Source organism: Choloepus didactylus, chromosome X, assembly GCF_015220235.1.
Source record: "Choloepus didactylus isolate mChoDid1 chromosome X, mChoDid1.pri, whole genome shotgun sequence".
Lineage (NCBI taxonomy): Eukaryota > Metazoa > Chordata > Mammalia > Pilosa > Megalonychidae > Choloepus > Choloepus didactylus.
In genome coordinates this window covers 127,214,156-127,238,265 of record NC_051334.1, presented here as the reverse complement: position 1 = coordinate 127,238,265, position 24,110 = coordinate 127,214,156, and the positions used below count along the sequence as shown (strand labels likewise).

Genomic DNA, 24,110 nt, shown 5'->3' with positions numbered 1-24,110 from the left:
CAGTTGCTTGGGGTTATAGGACTGAGGGCCCTGTTTCCTTGCTGGTTAGCAGCCAGAAACTATTCTCAGGTCCTGGAGGCCTCTTGCCTTTTCTTTATGTGAGTCAATTCCATCTCAGTAATAGAACCATGTTGAGTCCCTCTTATGCTTTGAGTATCTCGGACTCCCTTTTCTGCCATCAGCTAGAGAAAACGATTTGTTTTAAAGGACTCATGTGATTAGATTAGGCCCCTCTGTAAATCACTGAATTTTAAGATAAACTGATTTGGGACTTCAATTATATCTGCAAAATCCCTTCACAGCAGTACCTACATTAGTACCTACATTTTGATGGAATATCCAGGGACCAGGAATCTTGGTGGGGGAATCTTAGAATTCTGTCTGCTACATAGCTCAATAACGAACAAAAGTAAAATAAAAACATATTTAAACAAATGACAGCTGAGAGAATATGGCACCAACAGATTCTACAAGAAATACTAAAGAAAAATTTTCAGGATAAAAGGCAATGGCCCCAGAAGGGCTGTATATTAAGAGTAAAGACCACATGCCAAGTCTAAACAATATACCTAAGACTAAAAGCAAAATGGTAATAGCCCTGCTCTCACAAAGCCTAAAGCTCCATCGCTCCAAGATCAAATAGATTCTCTAGAATCTATTCTGCTAGAACAAAATTCAATACTCTTCAGTGGAATACAACAGAATACGAAATCTTTATACCATACTATCCACAGCAATCAGTATATAATAATTAAAAAAAAAAAAAAAACAGACGTGAAGAAACTGGAAAATGTGGTTCTTATCCAGAAGAAAATAACTACCAATAGAAATAGACCCATGGATGTTGGAGATGTTGAAATAAGCAGAGAAGATCTTTAAAAATAACTATACCTATTTATATACTGCTATAAAGTATTTTTTGAAGCAAGATATGCAAAGAAGCTATTAACTACATGAAATGTATATTTAAAGATTTTTTTTCCACCCTGGGTGCCAGGAATAGAAAAAAGAGCAGAAATATTTAACCGTAACGTACTGTGATTCATCAAACAGCACAAACTTTCACTTCACAGATTTATCTATTGACTTTGATTTAAACTATCACTTGTTTTATCATATGGGAACATAAGTTATGTGGTCAAAAATGTAAGGATTTTGAACTAATGTTAATTCAAGTTGTATTGTCTTATTGTATTGTCTTGTCAAAGTGCTGCCAGTTGAAAAGGGAAGCATTATGTTTACAAATCTGTTTTGAAATGTTTGCCAAATTTTTTGTAGTATCTTTAATAAACATGTTTGTCTCCAGCATCAAAAAAAACTAAATTAATAACTTTGTTGTGTATCACTGTAAAAAAAAAACTTATAATAAATACGTTAAAGGCAAAAATGTTTATAGTCGGTGAAAAATGGGGAGTTTCTGGAGAAATATGGTAACTCTAAAACAAACCAAATGGAAATCAAAATTTCTATGGAGGAGATTAACAGCACAGTAAGCACATGAGGAAAAAAAAGAATCAGTAATCTTGAAGGTAGTTGAATATATACCATCCAAATTAAAGTACAGATAGTAAAAAGATGATAAAATGTAACTAAAGCCACAATGACCTATATGGCAATATCAAGTGATCTAATATACATCCAAATGCAGTCCCAAAAGGAGAGGAGAGAATACAGCAGACAAATTATTTGAAGAAACAATAGCTGAAATTTTCCAAAGTTATTAAAAAATAGCAACCCACAGTACCAGGAAGATCAGTGAATTCAGCAAAATTAATACAACCACAACTAATCACAACAAAGACATATTATTGAAGACCAAAGACAAAAGAACATCTTAAACATATATAGAGAAAACCCAGATATAACTTAAAGGAGGGAAACAATAAAAATTACTGCTGACTTATACTCAGAAGAAAACAGAGGCCAAAAGACATATTTTAAGTGCTGAAGAAAATACATATCAAAAAAAGATGTCTATATTCAACAAAAATTCCCTTTAAAATGAAGGCAAAAATAAAGATATTTTCAGATAGGTTAAAGGTGAGAGAATTTTCCATCAGCAAAGTCACTTTACAAGAAATTATAGTGGAAGTACTTCAGGCTTTAAGGGAATGATACCAAATGGAAATTTGGATCCACAGGAAGCTGGAACACTGCAAATGGAAAATATGTATGTAAATATAAAAATTACTTTGCTTCTTAATTTTTAAAGCCAATTAACTCTTAAGAGCAACAATAATAGAAATAAATTTGTAATATATTATATCTAGAAGTAAATACATGAGAGCAATCATACAAAAGAAGATGATATAGAAATAACATTATACTGTGTAAGGATCTTACATTATATGTGAAGTACCACAATATTCATTTAAGGCAAAGTGTGCTAAATTAAGAGTGTATATTAAAATCCCTGGAACAATCATGTAAATTTGATAGAAAGAAGTTTAGTTTAAAAGCCAATAGAAGAGATGTAAGGAAAATGTTCAGAGATAGATTGTGGTGATGAACGCATAACTATGTTATCATACTGTGGACAGTGGATTGTATACCATGGATGATTGTATGGTGTGTGAATGTATTTCAATAAAACTGAATTTAATAAAAAAAAAATACAGCAAAAAAAAAAAGCCAATAGAAGAGATAGAATGGAATACCAAACATAACTTGATTAACTCTAACGAATACAGGAGAGGAGAGACAAAGAACAAACAGAAAGCAAACAGCAAGATGGTAGACTAAAACCCAAACATGACAATAATTACATTTAATATAAATGGACTAAACACTTCGACTAAATGGGAGAGATTGTCAGATTAGATAAAAAAGCAAGGGACAAATATATGTTTGTTTATAAGAGGCGTATTTTAAATATACAGGATAGAAAAACATATACCATACAAACATTAAGCATAAAGAATCCAAATTGCCTAGGCTAATATTAGACAAAACAGACTCCAAAGCAGAGTAAAAGAGGTCATTACATAATGATTATATAATGATAAAAGTGTCAACTCTTCATGAAGACATAATTTCCTGAATTTGTATCCACCAAATAACAGAGCTTAAGCATACATCCATAAAAAAAAGAAAGAAAGAAAGAAAGAAAGAAAGAAAGGAAGAAACAGAAATTCCACAATCATACTGGAAATTTTAACACCCACGTCTCAGCAACTGACAGAAAAATTAGGCAGAAAGTTAGTACGGACATAACAGATTTTAATACTACCGAACAAATTGGCATTTATAGATTAATACACACAACAACGACACAATAAAAATTATTTTCACATGTAAAAGGAAAATACCTAGATAGACCACCTTGTGGGCCATATGTATGCTGACCACAAGAGAATTAAACTAAAAGTCAATAACAGAAAGATATCTGGAAAATTCCCAAATATTTGTAAATTAAACAACACAATTCTAAATAACCTATAGATAAAAAAAGAATCAAAAGGGAAATTAGAAAATATTTTAAACTGAATGATAAAGAAAGTATAACAAAAAATTTATAGGATTTAGCTTAAGCTGAATACATATAATAGAAAAGACAAAGCTGAAAAATCAATGCTCTAATTTTCAACATAAAGAAATTAGAAAAAGAACAGAAAAATGAAAACATGGTAAGAAAAGGAGGGAAATAAAGATACAAGCAGGAATCAATGAAATAGAAAACAGGAAAATACTACAGAAAATCAAAGACAAAAGTTAATTTTTTAAAAATATTAATAAAATTAATAAACACCTAGAAAGACTGATCAAGAAAAAAGAGAGATAAACCAAAAATTACCAATAACAAAAAAATTGTTTAAGGTAGACTACAGATTCTGCAGAAATTAAAAGGACAAAGCAAGAAAATTATCATCTTTAGACCAATGAATTTAAAAAAAGATTACACTGAATCTGTAATTAAAAGCATTTCCCCAATAAGAACTACAGGCACAGAATCCTTCACTAGTGAATTTTAGGAAACACTTAAAGAAAAATAATAGTGTTCTTACAGAAACTGTTTCAGAGCATAAAGAAAGAGGGAAAACTTCCCAAATCATATTATGAGGCTAGCAAGTCCCCAATATCAAAATGTTGACAAGGGCACTATGAGAATGAAAATTTACAGGCCGATATCTCTCATGACCATAGATGAAAAATTCTTTAATAAAATTTCAGCAAATCAAATGCAGTAATACATGAAAATGATAATTCATAATGACCAAGTCGTGTGGGCTTAATCCTAAGAATGCAAGGTTGTTTTTACATTGAATATCAACCAATATAATTTACCACAGCAATAGAGTGAAGAAGACAAATCTTATGATCATCTCAGTAGATTCAGAAAAAGGATTTGATAAAACTTGACACCTGCTTTTGATAAAAACTTTCAGCAAATTAGGAATAGAAGAGAATTTCTTTAATTTAATAAAATATGTGTACAAAACTCCTGGCAATAACATCATATTTACTGGGGAAATATTGAACACTTTCCATCTGAGGTTGGGAGAACAACAAGGATGTTGACCATCACCATTTCCATTAAGCAGTGTACCGGAAGCCCTTACCAGTGTAATTAGGCAAGGAAAAGAAATAAATGGCATAAACAACTAAAAGGAAGAAGTAAAAATGTCTGAACCATTAAGTCAGTTTAGAAAACCAAAAATATCTATAAAGAAACAGTTACAATTAACAAGTAAAATTAATAATTGTCCCACTTACAAAGTACATATTCCAATATCAATTATTTCTAAATACAACCAACAAACAATTGGAAAATGAACTTGGAGAAGCAATACTATTTAAAAATTCAATCAGAAAATATCATATTCCCAGGATAACAAAACGTGTTCAAGATCTCTAAGAGAAAAGTACAATACATAGTTAAATTAAATACCCAAATAAATAGAGAGATAACATGTTCATGGATTGGAAGTCTCAATATTGTTAAAATATCAAAATTTCCCAAACTTGTATAGATATTTACTGCAACACTAATCAATCCCAGCAGGTGGAGGATTGTGGGAAGATGGCAGAGTAGGGAGCTTCAGGACTTAGTCCTTCTACCAAAACAACTATTAAACAGGCAGGAACTGTCTGAAACAACTGTTTTGAAATTCTGGAGGCCAGAAGAACACTGCACAGCATCCAGGGAAGACTGGAAAGAAGAGGCTGATAAATTATAGCAAAAAACAGTGAACTGCTCTCTCTGCATGGTGGCTTCTGGTCCCCATCCCACACTCTCATGGCAGGCTGCAGAGGAGACCAGCTCCTGGCTAGCTTGCTAGTGACAGAAAGGGACATAAAAATCCTATTCCCCAAGACCACATGTGGCATAGCCAATCACTGATCACGGCTTTTGGTTAGCGACTTCTGATTGCTGGGGTAAGCTCTGACAGCAGCTATTGTTTCAAGCTGTTCCGAACAAAGGGGGAGGCAGCCATTGTTTCAAACCTCCCTGGACAGAACCAGCAGGCAGCAGAGCTTCCTCAGAACTGGAGGAACAGTTAGTTGAAGGACTGCATTTGCTGAGCAGACCAGGAAAGCTCAGCTATGGGGATCTGTTGTAGAAGTTCTTGCTGCCCTTCCTAAACTCCCAGGGGCACATTGGAGCCAGTCTGTGCCCCCTTCATGGGGTACTCGCTCTGCTTTGGCTGGGAAAGCCTGACTTGGGGAGGTCCTTTCCAGCATGCTCCTCCTCCTAGAATTTGCCCTCCAGCCAAACAACTTAAGACAACAAGAGGAGTACTAAAAAAACTATAGAAGTGGACAGTGTGGGGTAATAGCCTGCCAGCTTCAAACACCCAGGAGAAGGTGGTCTCTCTCCTGGGAAACTGAGTGGACAAGCAAACTCCTGTAAACAGGGGAATTCCAAAACAACTAAAAAGCAAAAGCCAGGACATGGAACCCAGAATGGGGAATGAGAAATTATTATTTTGTACAGGTTAATAGACACCCCGATGTACCCCAGAGTACTTTGGGCAGAAAACAAAAAAGTATTTGTAAAGTCCCCTTGAGGGACTGGGGGAAAATGTAGAAATATTAAACTTCCCCACCTGGAGAATTCCTGATATTCCTGCAAGCATTAGGGAATCCCAATTTAATAAGTCCAGCCCTTGATCTTGGGGCTTGCCCTTATGAAACTTATTTTTGCAAAGGAGAAGCTAAGCCTACTAATAATTATGTCTAAGGAATCAACCCCAGAGAACCTCTTTTGTTGCTCATATGTGACCTCTCTTTCTCTCTGCCAATTCTGCATATAAACTCACTACCCTCCCCTTTACATGGGTCACGACTCCTAAGGGTGCAAATCCCCCTGGCAATGTGGGACAGGACTCCTGAGGATGAGGCTGGCCCTGGCATTGTGGGATAGAGAAAGCCTTCTTGGACCAAAAGGGGGGAAAGAAATGAAACAAAATAAGGTTTCAGTGGCTGAGAGATTTCAAATGGTGTTGAGAGGTCATTCGGGAGGTTATTCTTATGCATTATATAGATATTCCTTTTTAGTTTCTAGTGTATTAGAATAGCTAGTAGGAAATACCTGAATCTGTTGAACAGTAAACCAGTAGAGTTGATTCTTGATGATAACTGTATAACTATATAGCTTTTATCATGTGACCTTCTGATGGTGAAGACCTGATGACTGACTCTCCCTTTGACTAACGTATGGGCAGATGAGTAATAAAATAATAACAAAAAATATATAAATAATAGGGAGGATAAGAGGTATGGTATGATTTGGGTGCTCTTTTTTATTTCTTTTTTTTCCTTAATTTGGAGTAATGAAAATGTTCTAAAATTGATTGTGGTGCTGAATGCACAACTATATGTTGATACTGTGAGCCACTGATTGTGCACTTGGATGGGTTATATGGTGTGTGAGTATATCTCAGTAAAACTGCATTAAAAAAGTCCCATGACAAGACAGAGGCCCAGAAAGACAGGAAAAACCCTGCATTCACCTTGGGCAGACATTCCCCATAGGAGGGCTGAAGAACAAAAAAGTCTCTCCCTTATCATCAGCTGCTTACAAAATCAAGAAACAAAATCTCAAGGAATAAATCCCAGAGATAACATTTTAAAATATTACAATGTACAATGTGCAACAAAAGACTACAAAAAACCAAAGAAACAGGAAATGATGGTCCATCTAAAGGAAGAGGAAAAAGTCCCATTACAGAAAATGAGAACGTGGACATACCAAACAAAGCCTTTAAAAAATGATCCTAAAAATGCTCAAGGAGATGAAGAAAAATACAGAGAAAGAAACCAAAGGATATCAGAAAAACAATGAATGAGCAATGTGAGAGTCTTAGTAAAGAGATAAAATTTTTAAAAGGAAGCAAACAGAACTACTGATGTAGAAGAACACAAGAACTGAAATGAAAAATTCCCAGGATTTCAAGAGCAGATTGGAGTTGTCAGAAGAAAGAATCAGCGAACTTGAAGACGAGACACTTGAAATGAGTCAGGCTGAGAGCAGAAAGAAAAAAGAATTATAAAAAATGCATAAGTATATGACATTATGTGTGCCCCAGAAGATGAAAGAGAGAAAGGGGCAGAAGGAATATTCAAAGAAATAATATAGAGAACATCTCTAACTTAGCAGAAGACGAGATTATGCTTATCCAAGAAGCCTAGAGAACATGAAACAGGATAAACATGAAGAAAAATATACCCCACCATATATTGATCACAGTATCAAATGCAAAGGACAAGGAGAGAATTCTGAAAGCTGAAAGAGAAAAGCAAAGTATTATGTACAAGAGAGTCCAAATTAGATTGAGTGCTGATTTCTCATCAGAAACCATGGAAGCAAGAAGGCAGTAGGTAGAAAAACTTAAAAGTGCTAAAAGAAAACAAATGCCAGACAAGAATTTTATATCTGGCGAGACTTTCTTTCAAAAATAAGGGAGAGATTAAGACATTCTCAAATAAACAAAAGCTGAGGGAGTTCATCACCACTAGACTGGGAGCAATGCTAAAGGGAGTTCTTCAGACTGAAAGGAAAGGACACTCTACAGGGGTTCAAAGCAGCATAAAGAAATAAAAAGCTGAGGTAAAGGAACCATTTGAGTATTTATAAATGCCAGTATTATTGTAGCATATTGTTTGGTAAGTAACTCCACTTCATACTTCCTATAGGTGCTAAAAGGCAAATGCATAAAATTTAATGATAGTTCTAGGTTTGGAGACATATAACACACAAATATGTGATAACAAGTATTAAAAAGGGTGGGGGGACAGATGGACATGGGAGAAGTATATATGCATGCTATTGAAGTTAAGTTGGTATCAAACCAAATATAATTGCTATATATTTAGGATGTCAAATTGTATTCCCATTGTAACCACAAGAAAAACAGATGAAAAATGTATTCATACAGATATGAGAAGGTACTCAATATGGTATAACACAAAAAAGCAAATAAATATAAAATTAGGCATCAGTGGAAGTAGGGACCAAAAAGGTATAAGAATTACAAAGTCTAATCATAATGGCATAAAAAAGTCCTGTTTTATCAGCAGTGAATTTAAATGTAAATGAATTAAACACTGTAGTCAAAAGGCAGGTATTGGCAGAATGGACAGAAAAGCATGACTCAACTATATGCTGTCTGCAAGAGGCACACCTTAAATTCAGACACAAGTAGCTTGAAGGTAAAAGATTTGAAGGGAGAAATTGCTGGTTCTACATTAATACTAGGAGTCTTTATTTTTTTTTGCGATTTTTAAAATCTTATTTTGAAATAAATTCAAACTTACAGGAACAGTTGCAAAAACAGTACAAACCCCATACACAGAACTCCAGCATAAACTGACCCCCTTCCCCTGATACCCTGATCCATCAACTTTAACATCCTGTCACACCACCATTTCTTTCTTTCCCTCCCTCCCTCCCTCCCTATGTATCATCCATCATCTATTGCTCTGTATTCTGACCATATGAAAGCAGGCTGCACACATCCTTGAACAAACAATATAATTCACATATACATTTCCCATGAACAAGAACATTCTTTTACGTATTCCCATTAAGCGCAGCTAAGAAGTTCAAGAAATTCAACATTGATACAAAGCTTACATTCTATATTTCCTGTTTTTCTTGTTATGTCCCAACTGTGTCCCTTTGAGCCTCCTCTCCTCCATCCTCAGATCCCATCCAGGATCATCCTTGGCATTTAATTGTCATTATCTATTTAGACTGTCTTTTTTTTTTCCACTTGTGGAAACATATATACAGCCTAAATCTTCCCATTCCACCCCCTCCCTAGCATTCCATTAGTGGGATTAATCATATTTAGAATGCTGCAATGCTATCCCCTTCCCACCATCCATTACTAGAAATTTCCCTTCACTCCAAACAGAAACCCTACACTCCTTTCTTAACTCCCCATTGCCCCTTCCCCCACTTCTCATAACCCATACTCCACTTTTCACATCTATGGTCATATTCTCTGATACTTTCTTTGTGTTTACCATGGGGCTTAAATTAACCTCTTAAGTCTATAAGAATCTTGTTTTTCTTTGATACCAACTTAACTTCAATAGGACACATAAACTATCCTCCTTTACTCCTCCATTCCCCCACCTTTATGTAGTTCTTGTCAAAAATTACATATTTTACATTGAGTCCAAAACCACTGATTTACCATTACAGTTTATGTATTTTAGATCCCTCAGGAAGTAAATAGTGGAGTTACAAATCAAAAATACAGTAGTATTGGTATTTATATTTACCATGTGATCTTTACTGGAAATCTTTATTTCTTCATGTGGTTTCAGTCAATTGTTTAGTGTCCCTTCCTTTCCACCTGCTCAATTCCCTTTAGCATTTCTTATAGGACTGATCTACTGGTGATGAAGTCCCTCAGTTTTTGATTATATGGGAATGTTTTCATCTCCCCCTCATTTTTACCCTCCTGGTGTTTGTGAATTTTCTAAGTCTCTGATGGTTATTGACTCCTATTTGTATTCCACTGTGGTCAGAGAATGCGCTTTGAATAAATTCAATTTTTAAAAAAAATTTATTGAGGCTTGTTTTATGTCCCAGCATATGGTCTATTCTGGAGAAAGATCTGTGATCACTAGAGAAGAATGTGTGTCCTGGTGATTTGGGATGTAATGTTCTAGATATGTCTGTTAAGTTCCTCTATACCTCTCTCTCCTTTCTTTGTTTCTCCATCAGTAGGGCTCCCTTTAGTATCTGAAGTAGGGCAGGTCTTTTATTGGCAAAATCTCTCAGCATTTGTTTGTGAAAAATTTAAGCTCTCCCTCAAATCTGTAGGAGAGTTTTGCTGGATAAAGTATTCTTGGTTGGAAATTTTTCTCTCTCAGAATTTTAAATATGTCATGCCACTGCCTTCTTACCTCCATGGTGACCGCTGAGTAGTCACTACTTAGTTTTATGTTGTTTCCTTTGTATGTGGTGAATTGCTTTTCTCTTGTTGCTTTCAGAACTTGCTCCTTCTCTTCAGTACTTGACAGTCTGATCAGAATATGTCTTGGAGTGGGTTTATTTGGATTTATTCTATTTGGAGTTTGCTGGGCATTTATGCTTTGTGTATTTATATTGTGTAGAAGGTTTGGGAAGTTTTCCCCAACAATTTCTTTGAATACTCTTTCTAGACCTTTACCCTTCTCTTCCCCTTCTGGGACACCAATGAGTCTTAAATTTGGACGTTTTATTTTATCTATTGTATCCCTGAGATCCATTTCAATTTTTTTTTATTTTTTCCCCATTCTTTCTTTTGTTCTTTCATTTTCTGTTCTGTGGTCCTCAAGGATGCTGAGTTGTTGTTCAACTTCCTCTAATCTTGTATTATGAGTTTCCAGAGTCTTTTTAATTTGGCCAACAGTTTCTTTTATTTCCATAAGATCTTCTATTTTTTTTATTTACTCTTGCAATTTCTTCTTTATGCTCTTCTAGGGTCTTCTTTATGTCCTTTATACCTTGTGCCATGCTTTTCTTCATTTCCTTTATATCCTGTGCCATGCTCCTATTGTTTGACTTTAGTTCTTTGATTAATTGCGCCAAGTACTGTGTCTCTTCTGATATTTTGATTTGGGTGTTTGGGTTTGGGTTCTCCATATCATCTGGTTTTATCATATGCTTTAAGATTTTCTGTTGTTTTTGGCCTCTTGGCATTTGCTTTCCTTGATAGGGTTCTTTCAGGGTCTATAAAATACCAATCTCTAATTTGTCAGATCTACAGCTTGGTGGCGTACACTTTCTCTAACTAACCAGCAGATGGCATCCACGAGTCACCTATTCCCCTGAAGTCAGTTCTCCCCAACTTTGTCTTTGTGGTGTGTGGGGATCTGATTCTTGTGGGGTTCAATTGGTGCACCAAGTTTGGTTGTGTTGTTGGTGCTGTCCGCCCTGAATGTAGGATGTGTGTCTGAGCAGTTAGGGAGGCAGGGCAGCTTTAATAATCAAGCCTCCTAGGTGTTCCTGGAGATTTAAGGCTGTTGCAAGAGTCCAAGCCTTCACCTCAGTCCCACCACAAATCGTCTCTGCCGCTGACCCACAAGTCCCTGGCACTGGTGTAGGGTCCCCGGGATTTCTGAGTGGGTCCCCCTTCTCAGCCATGCTCTTCCACGACCCCTGCTGAGGGAAGGCTGCACCATGTCACAAGTGCCTGCCGGCCCTCCAGGGAAGCCCTGGGCTGCCAGGCCGTGCAAAGGTGTTTCCAGCCTGCTGTAAAGATGGTTGAATGGGGCGTGTTAATTTCCCCGTCTTCGCACATCTCCGCCTTCCCAGCTCCGGGACAATTAGCTGTGGGTGCCCTAAAGGCCACTGTCCATGGCTGTTATTGTGGCTTGTGCGCAGTGTGGGAAACACTCCCTGTCACACTAGGACCCTTAGTGCAGCTCTGGGCTATGGATCCTGCCCTGGGCAGGAGCATCCCCAGCCCGCCAGGAAGATGGCTGCAAGGGGCATGGTTTCTTTCCCCTTTTGGCTCCCCTCTGCCCCCTGGCCCCGAGACAATCAGCAGCGGGTGTGGGAAGGGCTATCCTCCACGCCAGACACCGAGGCGTTGAGACAGCCCGCTCCTGCCGTGCTTCACTGCGCATTTCTCACCATTGTATCCACAATCGGTCCCAGGTTTTTTTTTTTTAGAAAGAACTAGTCCATCTCCAAATGCCAACCCACGGTTTCCCCATACTGCAGCGTGGCTGCCGGACTTTCAGCCGGCTCACTCACTCATTTCAGAATGCAGACTCCCGGTTTCACCAAATGCACAGTCCCTGTGGATTCAGCAGACCTTGTCCGGCTGGTGCATCACTGGAACTGATGTTCTGGGTCACTTTCTGGCTTTTATCTAGTATTTTTCATGGAGGTGTTTTTTTGCCCTGTCTTACCTAGCCGCCATCTTGGGTTCTCACTAGGAGTCTTTAACACACCACTTTCAATGATGGATAGAATATGCAGTCAGATCAGTAAGGAAGTACAAGACTTGAATGATATCTAAACCAACTAGATCTAACCAACAAAAACAACTACTAGTAAAGAGATTGAATCAGTCATCAAAAACAGTCAAACAAAGAAAAGCCCAGGACCAGATGTCTTCACAGAGGAATTCTCCTAAACATTCCAAGAAGACTTAACTCTAAATTCTGCTCAAATTCTTCCAAAAAAACTGAAGAGGGAACGCTCCCTGCTTCAGTCTATGAGGCCAACATCACCCTCATACCAAAGCCAGACAAAGATACTATAAGAAAAGAAAACTACAGACCAATATGTCCTGTGAGTATAGGTAAAAAAATCCTCAACAAAATACTAGCAAACCACACCCAACAGCAATAGCATATTAAAGAATTATACACCACAATCAAGTGGGATTTATCCTTGGTATGCAAAGGTGGTTCAACAAAAGAAAGTCAATTAATGAAATACACCACATTAACAGAATGAAGGACAAAAACCACATGATTAGCTCAATTGATGCAGAAAACGCATTTGACAAAATCCAGCACCCTGTCTTGATAAAACACTTAGAACACAAGGAATAGAAGAAAAACTCTTTAACATGATAAAGGGCATATATGAAAAACCCACAGCTAACATCCTACTTAATAGTGAAAAATTAAAAGCTTTCCCTCTAAGATCTGGGACAAGACAAGAATGCCCATTGTCACCACTGTTTTTCAACATTATACTGAAAGTTCTTGTCAGAGCAATTAAGCAAGGAAAAGAAAGAAAAGGTATCCAAATTGAAAAGGAAGAAGTAAAACTTTCCCTATTTGCGGAAGATATACAGAAAATCCTGAAAAATTCACAACAAAGCTCCTAGAGCAAACAAATGAATTCAGCAAAGTGGTGGGGTACAAGATCAATAACTAAAAATCAGTAGTATTTCTATACATAGTAATGAACAAATCAAGAAGAAAAAATCAAGAAAAAAATCCATTCGCAATAGTAAATAAAAGAATGAAATATCAAGAATAAATCTAACCAAGCATGTTAAGGGCTTGTACACAGAAAACTACAAAACACTGCTAAAGAAATCAAAGAAGATCTAAATAAATGGAAAGACATTCCCTGTCCATGGTTGGAAGACTAAATATTATTAAGATGTCAATCCTATCCAAAGCAATTTATAGATTCAAAGCAACCCCAGTCAAAATTGCAACCTTCTTTGCAGAAATGGAAAAGTCAATCATCAAATTTTATAGAAGGGTAAGGGACACCAAATATCCAAAGCCATCTTGAAAAAGCCGCAGTAATCAAAATGGCATTGTACTGGCACAAAGACAAACATTTAGACTAATAGAATTTAATTGAGAACTCAGAAATCAACCCTCACATTAATGGTCAACTGATTTTTTCTAAAATTCAGTTTTATTGAAATATATTCACATACCACACAATCATCCATGGTATACAATCAACTGTTCACAGTACGATCATATAGCTATGCATTCATCACCACAATCTATTTCTGAACATTTTCCTTACATCAGAGAGTCAGAATAAGAATAAAAAATAAAAGTAAAAAAAGAACACCCAAACCATCCACCCCCATCCCACCCTATTTGTCATTTAGATTTTATCTCCACTTTTCTACCCATCCACCCACACACTAGACAAAGAGAGTGTGATCCACAAGAATGGCCAACTGATTTTTGACAAGGGTGTAAAGGCAACTGGGAAAGAATAGCCCCTGCAAAAAATGGTGCTGGGAAAACTGGATCTCCATTTCAAAAAAAAAAAAAAACAGGAGGAGGACCCTACCTCACACCATAAACAAAAATCAACTCAAAATAGATCAAAGACCTAAATATAATACCTAGAACTATCAAATTCTTAGAAGAAAATGTAAGGAATCATCACTGGGACCTTGTGTTAGGCAATGGTTTCTTAAACTTTACACCCAATTACAAGCAATAAAAGAAAAATAGATAAATGGAACCTCATCAAAATTTAAAAGTTTTACTCATCAAAGGACTTTTTATCATGAATGTGAAAAGACAACTGATTCAGTGGGGGGAATATTTGGAAACTGCTTATCCAATAAAGGTTTAATATCAGCATATAAAATATCCTGCATCTCAGCAATAAAAAGACAAAGAGTCCAATTAAAAAACGGGCAAAAGACTTGACTAGACATCTCTCCAGAGAAGATATACAAACAGCCAGAAAGCACATGAAAAGATACTCAATATCATTAGCCATCAGGGAAATGCAAATCAAAACCACAATGAGGTTCCATTTCACACCCAATGGAATGACTGCTATTAAAAAAAACAACAGAAAATAACAAGTGTTGGGGGGGGATGTGGAGAAATAGGAACACTCATTCACTGATGGTGGCAATGTAAAATGGTGCAGCTGCTGTGGAGGACAGGCAGTTCCTCAGAGAGTTAAGTATAGAACTACCATATGACCCAGAAATCCCACTGCTAGGTATATACCCACAAGAACTGAAAGCATCTCAGAGAGATATTTGAACAACGATGTTCACAGTGGCATTGTTCACAATTGCCAAAAGATGGATGCAACCCAAGTGTCTGTCAACCAATGAATGGATAAACAAAATGCGGTGTATACATATGATGGAATATTATTCAGCTGTAAAAAGAAATGAAGCCCTGATACATGTGACAACATGGATGAAACTTGAGTGAAATAATCCAGACACAAAAGTACAAATATTGTATTATCTCACTGTTTTGAAACAATTAGGATAAGCAAACTCATAGAATCAGAAGCTAGAAGATAGGTTACCAGGGGTTTGGGTGGGGATAGGGAATGGGAAGTTAAGGCTTGAAACATACAGGGTTCCTGTTTGCAATGATGAAAATGTTTTGTTAGTGGATGGTAGTGATGGGAGCACAATACTGTGAACTAATTAACAGCACTGAAATATATATCTTTATATGAGTAAAGGGGGAAATTTTAGATTGTATATATGGTAACAGTAAAAAAATTTTTAAATCCATGGAACTACAGTACACAAACAGTGATCCCTAAGTCAAACCATGGACTTTAGTAAATAGTACAATTCTAAAAATGTGTTCTCATCAATCAATTGTAAAAAATATTCCACACCAATGCAATGTGTTGATGGTGGGGTGGTGTATGAGAATCCTGTATTTTATGCATGATTGTTCTGTAAACATACAACTTCTCTAATAAAGCAAAAAATATTTTAAAAAACTCCCAATAGGTTTTTTTCCCAGTGCAAATTGATTAAATATATTCCAAAATTTATGCAAAAGACCTAAAATAGTAAAAAAATTAAAACTGGAATAAAGTTGTAATACTTACAGTACCATATTTCAAAAGAATATAGACATACAGCAATTCATAAAGTGTTGTTTATGAGCAAAAATAGGAAAATACACCAAAAGAATAGAATACTGAGTTTAGAAATAGTCTCCCATTTTTTTCATCATTTGACTTTCTGAGAAACAAGTCACTGCAATTTATCAGGGAACTCACGTTTCTTTAAAAAACAAGGTATGGGGGCTGGGGAGAGGGGGAAATTGCTTAATAATGGGTGGAGTTTTTATTTGGGGTGATGAAAAAGTTTTGCAGATAGATGGTGGTGATTGTTGCATAACACACAATATTGTGAATGTAATTAACGCCACTTAGTTGTTCACTTAAAATGGCAAATTTTGCTATATATATTTTACCACAATAATTCTTATTTTTAAATGTGAACTCAGCTCACTACTCCCAGGCTATTTGGAAGCCAGAAAAGTATATTTATGGGAAAGGTGGTTTGAATAAATACTTTCTTCAGTGCTCCAATTGGATATCTGCATGGGAACAAAATGAAACTCTTACCCCTACCTCACACAATAAAAATATTTTTATGCAAAACAGATCATAAACCTAAATGTGAAAGTTTAGAAATTAAGAGTTCTAGAAAAAAACCCAGGAGAATATTTCCATGACCTTGAGCATGCAAATATTTCTTAAATACACTAAATACACACAAAAAGCACCAAATATGAAAGAAAATATAATACATTGGACTTAATTAAAATTAACAACTTTTGTTCATCATATGATAGCATTAAGAGAGTGGAAGGCAAACCTGAGACACAGAATGTGAATTTGCAAATACATGTATCTGACAAAGGACTAATATCTAGAGTATGTAAAAACTGTGCTGAATCAATAAGAAAAATGGAAAACAGCTGAATATAAAATGAGTAACAAACCTTGAATAGGCACTTCATAAAGAGGTTATACAAATGGCCAATAAGTATATGGAAAAAGTACTTAATATTGTTATTCATTAAGAAAACATAAATTAAAACTCAATGAGATACCTCTACACACCCACCAGAATCGCAAAAATAAAAAATGACTGACAATATCAAGTGATGTTGAAGACATGAAGCAACTGGATGTCTCATACATTGCAGGTAGAACTGTAATTTATTAAAAAATACTTTGGATAACTGTTAGGCACTATCTAATAAAGTTAAATATCTACCAACCTACGATTCAATAATTCCCCTATCAAGTATTTGTCTAAGAGAAATGAGTGCATATATCCACCAAAAGATATGTAAAAGAACATTCATAGCATCTTTATTCATAATAGTCCCAAACTGGAAATAACCCAAAAGTCCATCAACTACTAACACAAGCAACAATATAAATGAATCTTTTCAGATATAATGATGAGTGAAAGAAGCCATCCATAAGGATATACATTGTATGATTCTATTTATAGGAAATTCAAGAACAGGCAAATCTAACTGATAGTGATAGCAGTCATAGTAGTGGTTACCTTGGTGGGGAGGGATCACTGTGAAAGGGCATGAGTGAACTTCATGGGGGAAATATTATATATCTTGATATGTATGGGGGGAACATGGGTATATACATATTATACTTCAATAAAAGGGTCAGAAAAATATAACCAAAATTCCACTCATCCATGCCACAAACAAAAAGTTAAATACAAGCATGAACAGAGCAGACTACAGTGCTAAGTCCCTTTGCTTGAATGACTCCTTGCCATTTGAATGAACTATACCATTGTTGTACCAACAGCCACTGCTGTGTGCCTGAGTACAACCTCATAAGAGAAACAGCAGCAGGATAGGGCTTGGCAGTTTCCACCTACAAAAATAATGTGGTATCTTAATTGACTAGTGGCTAGCAGTCAAAGACTGAAAAATGCTCCACCATATAGTCTCTCTGCCCACAGGCTATTGTCCTGCTGAGTTGGTAATAGTCATTTTCATTCTAAACAGAAAGAAATTTTGGCAAAGAAAAGGTAAAGAACTAGTTCAAGATTATGTGTCTAGTCAAAATCTGATTGGAAAATAGAATGCAAGTCTGCCAAATAAGAAGTCCCTGTGTGGTCTGGGTTAGAGCAGACAAGGAAGAAAAGAAGGTAAAAATAAAATAAGTAAAAATAAATCCAAGAAAGCTAAGAATTTAAGAAAAGGAATGTTACCTGGGAATCCAGGAAGGCCTGGTTGTCCTTTTGTTCCAGGAGTCCCTGGTAATCCAGGCAAACCAGTTTCTCCCACAGAACCTTTGATACCAGGGTTGCCTGGGTACCCAGGAAGACCAGCTTCACCCTGAAAACATGAATTAAAAGGTGAAACTTAAGTCTTTACATGATTGACACTGTATAACAATATAACATTATTTATAGAGCTTTTACTATATGTCAGACTCTTTGCTAAGTTCTTTACATAAACTGCTTCATTTAATCATCACAACAGCCCTGTGAATTAGGCTTTATCATAGCCACTTATAAATGAGAAAACTGAGGCTGAAAGAAGTCAATTACTCAAGGTCACTACTAAGGGCAGAGTTCGTATTTGAACCAAGTTCTCTCAGACTCCCGTGCTCATGCTATTTCTACAATACATGGATGCATTATTTTCATTAATCCTTAACAACACTAATAAAGAAACTATTATTATCTCCATGTTAAGGTGATGTATCTATTAAATGATGGAATCTGGATTTGGATCCAGACAGTCTAACTTCAGAACTTGTGCTCATTGTCCTTAATATTTACAACACAATTCATTGCTTGCAACAGGCATGTCAACCAATAGCTACAGTTAGTTCTATTGCAAAAGAAAAATTTCATCTTAACAGGAAGAAGTCTATTAATTCTTCAGTGGATATTTCAAATCCCGTTTCCACCATGAAACCTTCCTGGAAAAGAGTGCTTACTCTAAGAGCTTGAGTAGTCTCTCATTCTATCATGTACTATAATGATTTAACATAAGCAAGTCTTGACTCCTCAGCTACGTTGGAAGCTTCTTTGGGGTAAGAGACAATTGACACATAACTATTTTTTGCTCAATGAATATTTGCATTATGTTTTCTTAGAAGAATCCATATCCACTTTCAAAATTAAAACAAATTTTTTCCAATAACAATGAAAAAAAAAACCTTAACTCCAAATCTATACCAAAATGATCACGCTCTGCCCATGAAGAGCATGACCTTCTCTACTTAGTGCTTACACATGTCTAGGTGAATAAGATCTCTTCTTTTTGACTCAAGTGTTTCTGCATTATAGTAATAGCTTTTATTTATTTATAGTTTTTACTTAATGCTTTCCCTCCTTACTTATTCTTTAAAGAAAAATCAATTGAATCTTGGGGTGGGAATATTTGTACTTTTATTGTGAGCTCTTATAAAACAAACATCTAGCTTATTTCTAAGCACGCAATATGTATACCCTTAAATTTTGAATGGAATTGGTTTCATCTTAGATGTTTACACAGAAAAGCTTTGAATAAACTATCATGATTCTTTTTGTTATTTGTGAACCAAAAAAATTCATATACCAAAACAAAAGACAAAAATTAAATTCTAATAGTCAGCTTGTGGTAAACTTGAAAGGCAGTAGAAAGTGTAGACAAACTCCTGATTATTTATGATACCAAAGTATGATAAATTCTACAAATAATCTTAATCTCTAATTTCTGCCAGCACTTGTCTCCAATACAGTTTATCCTGTGGCCCTACTCCTTCAAACCAAGTAGATTTTAAAAAGAAAGTAAAATTTTTGCTAGAGTTCTGAAAAGAACTAAACTTTGATAGCCTAAGTTTTATCTAATCTTTTATTGTTCATGTGTTTGCAGAGAAATCAACGCATTTCAACACAGGTAAGCAAGAAGACAGAAAAAAGAAGAGAGTGTTCAGAAAATCAACAACCTGGCCAACAATACTATAAATCACTGAGACTGGAAAAATTTCTAGTCTATTTGCACTTCCAACAAAAGCTAGAAGTGACTTGAATACACTTGAAATGCAAATATCTACAGCTTTCCAATGTCCAGCTTTGGATATAATTCTTAAAATGTAGTATATCATCATCAACAAATCAAATTTACTACTGTGACTCTACCTAACAAACACACTAACACTGGAAGAACACAATGCTTTTTAACAAGCTTGAAAAGTACAACTGCTTAAGGTCACTGTATTCTATCATATACAGCCCACGTAGAAAAAGGCCTCGATTTGATATCTTTGTTGTTAAAATTCAAACTGGTAATCTAAGAAAGTATCTGCATCATAATTGTTTTCTACTAGTCTCTTGGTAATGGCATCTTCTTTTCCACTCCATGCTATAACCTGAGTCCTAGAATAAAATTACAGGATTGCTTTATTTTACAGAATAGAAGGCATCAAATCAGTGATAAAGCTAATCTTTTTGCTCTTAAACTCCACTGTGAAACTGAAGATGCATTCTCACTGGAAAACCCAAGACAACCAATCAAAAGTATTTGGTGAGAAAGGGTAAAATGTTTATCCTGATTTAAGGCAAGAAGAATATTACAACAGTAGCCCAATCAGTTGGAAGTTGTGGTCCCCACATAATTAATTGCTTTTACATCCTTATCTACATTTGGAAATTAAGGACACCATGAAGAAAGTCATAAATGAGTTCTTCTTTAGAAAGAGAATATTAACAATAGTGTAAATAGTGTAGCAGTTATACTTTTATTTAACATTTTAATAAATGATATGGGAAAGAGAGTACACAATAAGATCTTCAAGTTTGCATGATATTTTAGCATTCCCAGATAGTGAAATACTGTTAACAGGGACAAACCGATAAATGATGGCTGAGGGTTGCATGAGCCGGCCAAAAGACAGCACATGAAATTCAACAGAGTACATGGAGAGGTGATGAACTTAGAGAAAAACAATATGAACTGAATTTAAATGATAATGGGCTCTGTGCTACCACCCAAGTATGGAATAATAGTAAATTGTTCTGAAGTGCTCCTAGTGTAGTCAAAAAATGGCAACAAAATGTTAGGTTTAATTATAGAAACATGACAGAAAATATAAACTTGTAAAATTATGCTTTTCTGTTTCTAACATGACGTGCAGTTCTAGTCATCACACCACACAAAATTATTTAAAATGTGTTCAAAATTAGTATGAGGAAAAGGAATAGCAGTCATTTGTTCAGCAAATCTCAGGATTCTACAACTAAAAAAAATCCCCAAAATGTCAATTGTTGGACAAATGAAAACATAATTTTTAATAATAAGTAGCAATTTTACTGTCATTCCAATAATGTACATAGAGTTTTAAACAACTTGTGTGAGATATAATTCACATACTATACAATTCATCCATTTAAAATGTACAACTCAGTGTATTTTATTATATTCATAGGGTGGTACAACCATCACTGCAATCTAATTTCAGAAAATTTTCATCCTGACTAAAAGGAAACCTGTTCCCATTAGCAAACACTCCTCATTCCCTTCTCCCCTAGGCCCTGGCAACCACTAATGTATTTTCTGTTTCTATAGATTTGCCTATTCTGGACATTTCACATAAATGGAATCATACAGTAGATGGCCTTATGTGTATTTGTTTTTTCACTTACCATAATGTTTTCTGAGGGTCTTCCATGTTGTGGCATGTATCGGTATTTCATTCCTTTTTATTGCCAAATAATACTCCATTGTATGGATATACCACATTTTGTTTATCTATTCATCAGCTGTTGACCATTTGGGTTGTTTCTACATGTTGGCTATTATAAATAATGTTGCTATGAACATTCATGTACAACTTTTCTGTGTGTACATATGTCTTCATTTCTCTTAGGTGTATATCCAAGAGTGGAATTGCTGAGTCATACGGTAGCTCTATGTTTAAATCTGAGGCACTGCCAAACTGTTTCCACAGTGGCTGCATCATTTTACATTCCTCCAGCAATATATAAGGGTTCCAATTTCTCAATATCTTCACCAAAACTTGTAACTGTCTGTTTTTTTTATTATAGTCATCCTAGTGGCTTTGAAATGGTATCACATTATGGATTTTTATTTGCATTTCCCTAATGACTAATGATGTTGAGCATGTTTTCATGAGGTTATTGTCTACTCAAAATAGAATAGAAATATCTATTGTCTATTAAAATCCTTATTTTTAAAAAGTGGATTGTTTGCCTTCTTATTATTGAGTTATTAGAGCTACTTATATATTCTGGATACAAGTTCCTTATCAGATCATATGAATTGCAAACATTTTCTCTCATTCTGTGATTGTCTTTCCACTTTCTTGATGGTATTATTTGCAGCATAAAAGTTTTAATTTTAATGTAGTGTAATTTATTTTTTCTTTTGTTACTTGTGCTTTCGGTGCCATAGCTAAGAAACAATTACCTAATCCAAGATCATGAAGATTTACTCATTTTGCCATTTTAGCTCTTACATTTAAGCTAATGATCCATTTTGAGTTGATTTTTGTATATGGTGTGAGGCAGCCTTCTTTTGTGTATAGATCCTCAACATCATTGAAAAGACTATTCTTTGTTGAAGATCAACTGACCAAAAATGTATAGGTTTATTTCTATATTAATGCATTTCTATATTAATGTTAGGATCTGTTTGTCAATTTCAGCCAAAAAAGCTGGTATTTTTAGAGTGACTACACTGAATTCATAGTATGATTACATTTTAAAAGGATTTATGGAGGTTAGACCCATTATGCGACATTAAAAAATTTTCCAGATCCATATAGTTCCACAGAGTAACTGAATTTAAGAGTCGTTGAAACCTTAGACACCATCTAGTCCAGCCCTCTCATTTTAGAGATATAGAAATACTATGTATAGATTGTTTTAAAATTTACAGTGTTTTTATGTTATCTTATCAGAGTTTCATAATATCCTTGTGTAATGGAAGTACAAGGTGGTTAAGTGACTTACCCAATATCATGTGGACAGATCCAGGACTTCTGCTATACTATACTACATTAATTATGCTTTTTGGCTAACAAGGATACTCCCTCATACAATGTGTCATTTGTAAGACAGACTGCTCATCTGACTTTTCACCACTAACTCTAGTTCTTAACAACTCACTAATTCATAGAAATTTCTCTTATGCTTGGTATCCCCCAGTAATACATTTATGTTTCCTAGAACTTTTCTTCCCCTCCTCCTTTATAATACAGGCACTCCTCACTTTGCACGGTAGGGTGAGACCATAAAAATGACCATGCAAAGCAACCTTAATAATAAATGAGAAACATTATGATTGTTCTGTGACCTATAAAAATTTCATCAAAACATTAAAAACTTTCTACTCCACAATGTGATAACATTTCAAAGCCACTAGGATGACTAAATATAGTAAAGCTAATATTTATTTAGTATACTGTAATGCAAAATATTAGTAGCATTGAAAATTAAAGCATTTTATTCTTTGTAAAAAAATTCACCAAGAATAGTTGAATAGTGTTTTCCTTCTTCTTGTTGTATAACTTGAAATATGGAGTAAGCATCTTTTCTGTGTTGGCATAGATACTGTCATACTCCATTCTAATTTTGGATCAGCTTCCCACATTTTATTCTTTGCACGCTTATTCTTGTGAAATATCTTTAAGAGTACTATTACTGGGAAGTTTTTTGCTAGCTTCACTTCCTCTGGGACATCTTCATCCTTTTAATCACAGCCACTTTCCTCATTTATATCAGAAAATTCGTCTTCACTAAGTTCCTTGGCTGCATATCCAAAGTCTCTCACATGGTGGCAGTGTCAATATTTTTACGATCAACTATTTCTCCTATAACTCTATTTAGGTAAGATTTGAATCCCATTTCCAGGGTTATTACTTTTCATTTATTTGCTACACTTTCATCTTTGTTGGCCAAGTCCCCCTTTTTGTTATTAATTTTTGTAAAATGTCATGTTGGTTTATCACTGCAAGACAAGGAGGCAACACAAGTACATGCTTTGCTGTCTGAGAACTGAATAACAGAGACACAGTGACTAATCACTGACAGACTTTGAAAGAAGTGACATGATTTTTCACTGATCATGATGCACATCTGATATTAATGTAGTAATTTGTTGCTTGAAGAGCTAATTTATCATGGTAACTGAAATTTGAACTGTGTTTTTGGGGGGCCATGTGTTATTCAACTATATCATGGTACCTGAAACTTGTGCATATCAGAACCATGCAAAGCAAGGACTTCCCATGCATAGTAGAACTGAGCTATAAAACCTTACTTTTTTAATATGTCACCGTTCTAAGACATAATAATGTTATCTGAAAGGAGCAACAGATACTTCAAATGCAAAATCCTTGTTTTATCATCTCTGCAAGTTTATGAATTTAGTGTAGAATTTGT

At 35.2% G+C, this 24,110-nt stretch overlaps 1 protein-coding gene across 6 annotated transcripts in view; it reads right to left on the bottom strand.

Annotated features, from left to right (window-relative positions):
- The window catches only part of COL4A5 (collagen type IV alpha 5 chain), a 414,777-nt gene that overhangs the window by 42,277 nt on the left and 348,390 nt on the right, over positions 1-24,110 (bottom strand). For all 6 annotated transcript variants that reach the window (XM_037821236.1, XM_037821237.1, XM_037821239.1 and 3 more), the window contains exon 37: positions 17,925-18,051. In XM_037821236.1, coding sequence (XP_037677164.1) covers positions 17,925-18,051 — 127 coding nt within the window. The remainder of the gene's footprint in view (positions 1-17,924; positions 18,052-24,110) is intronic.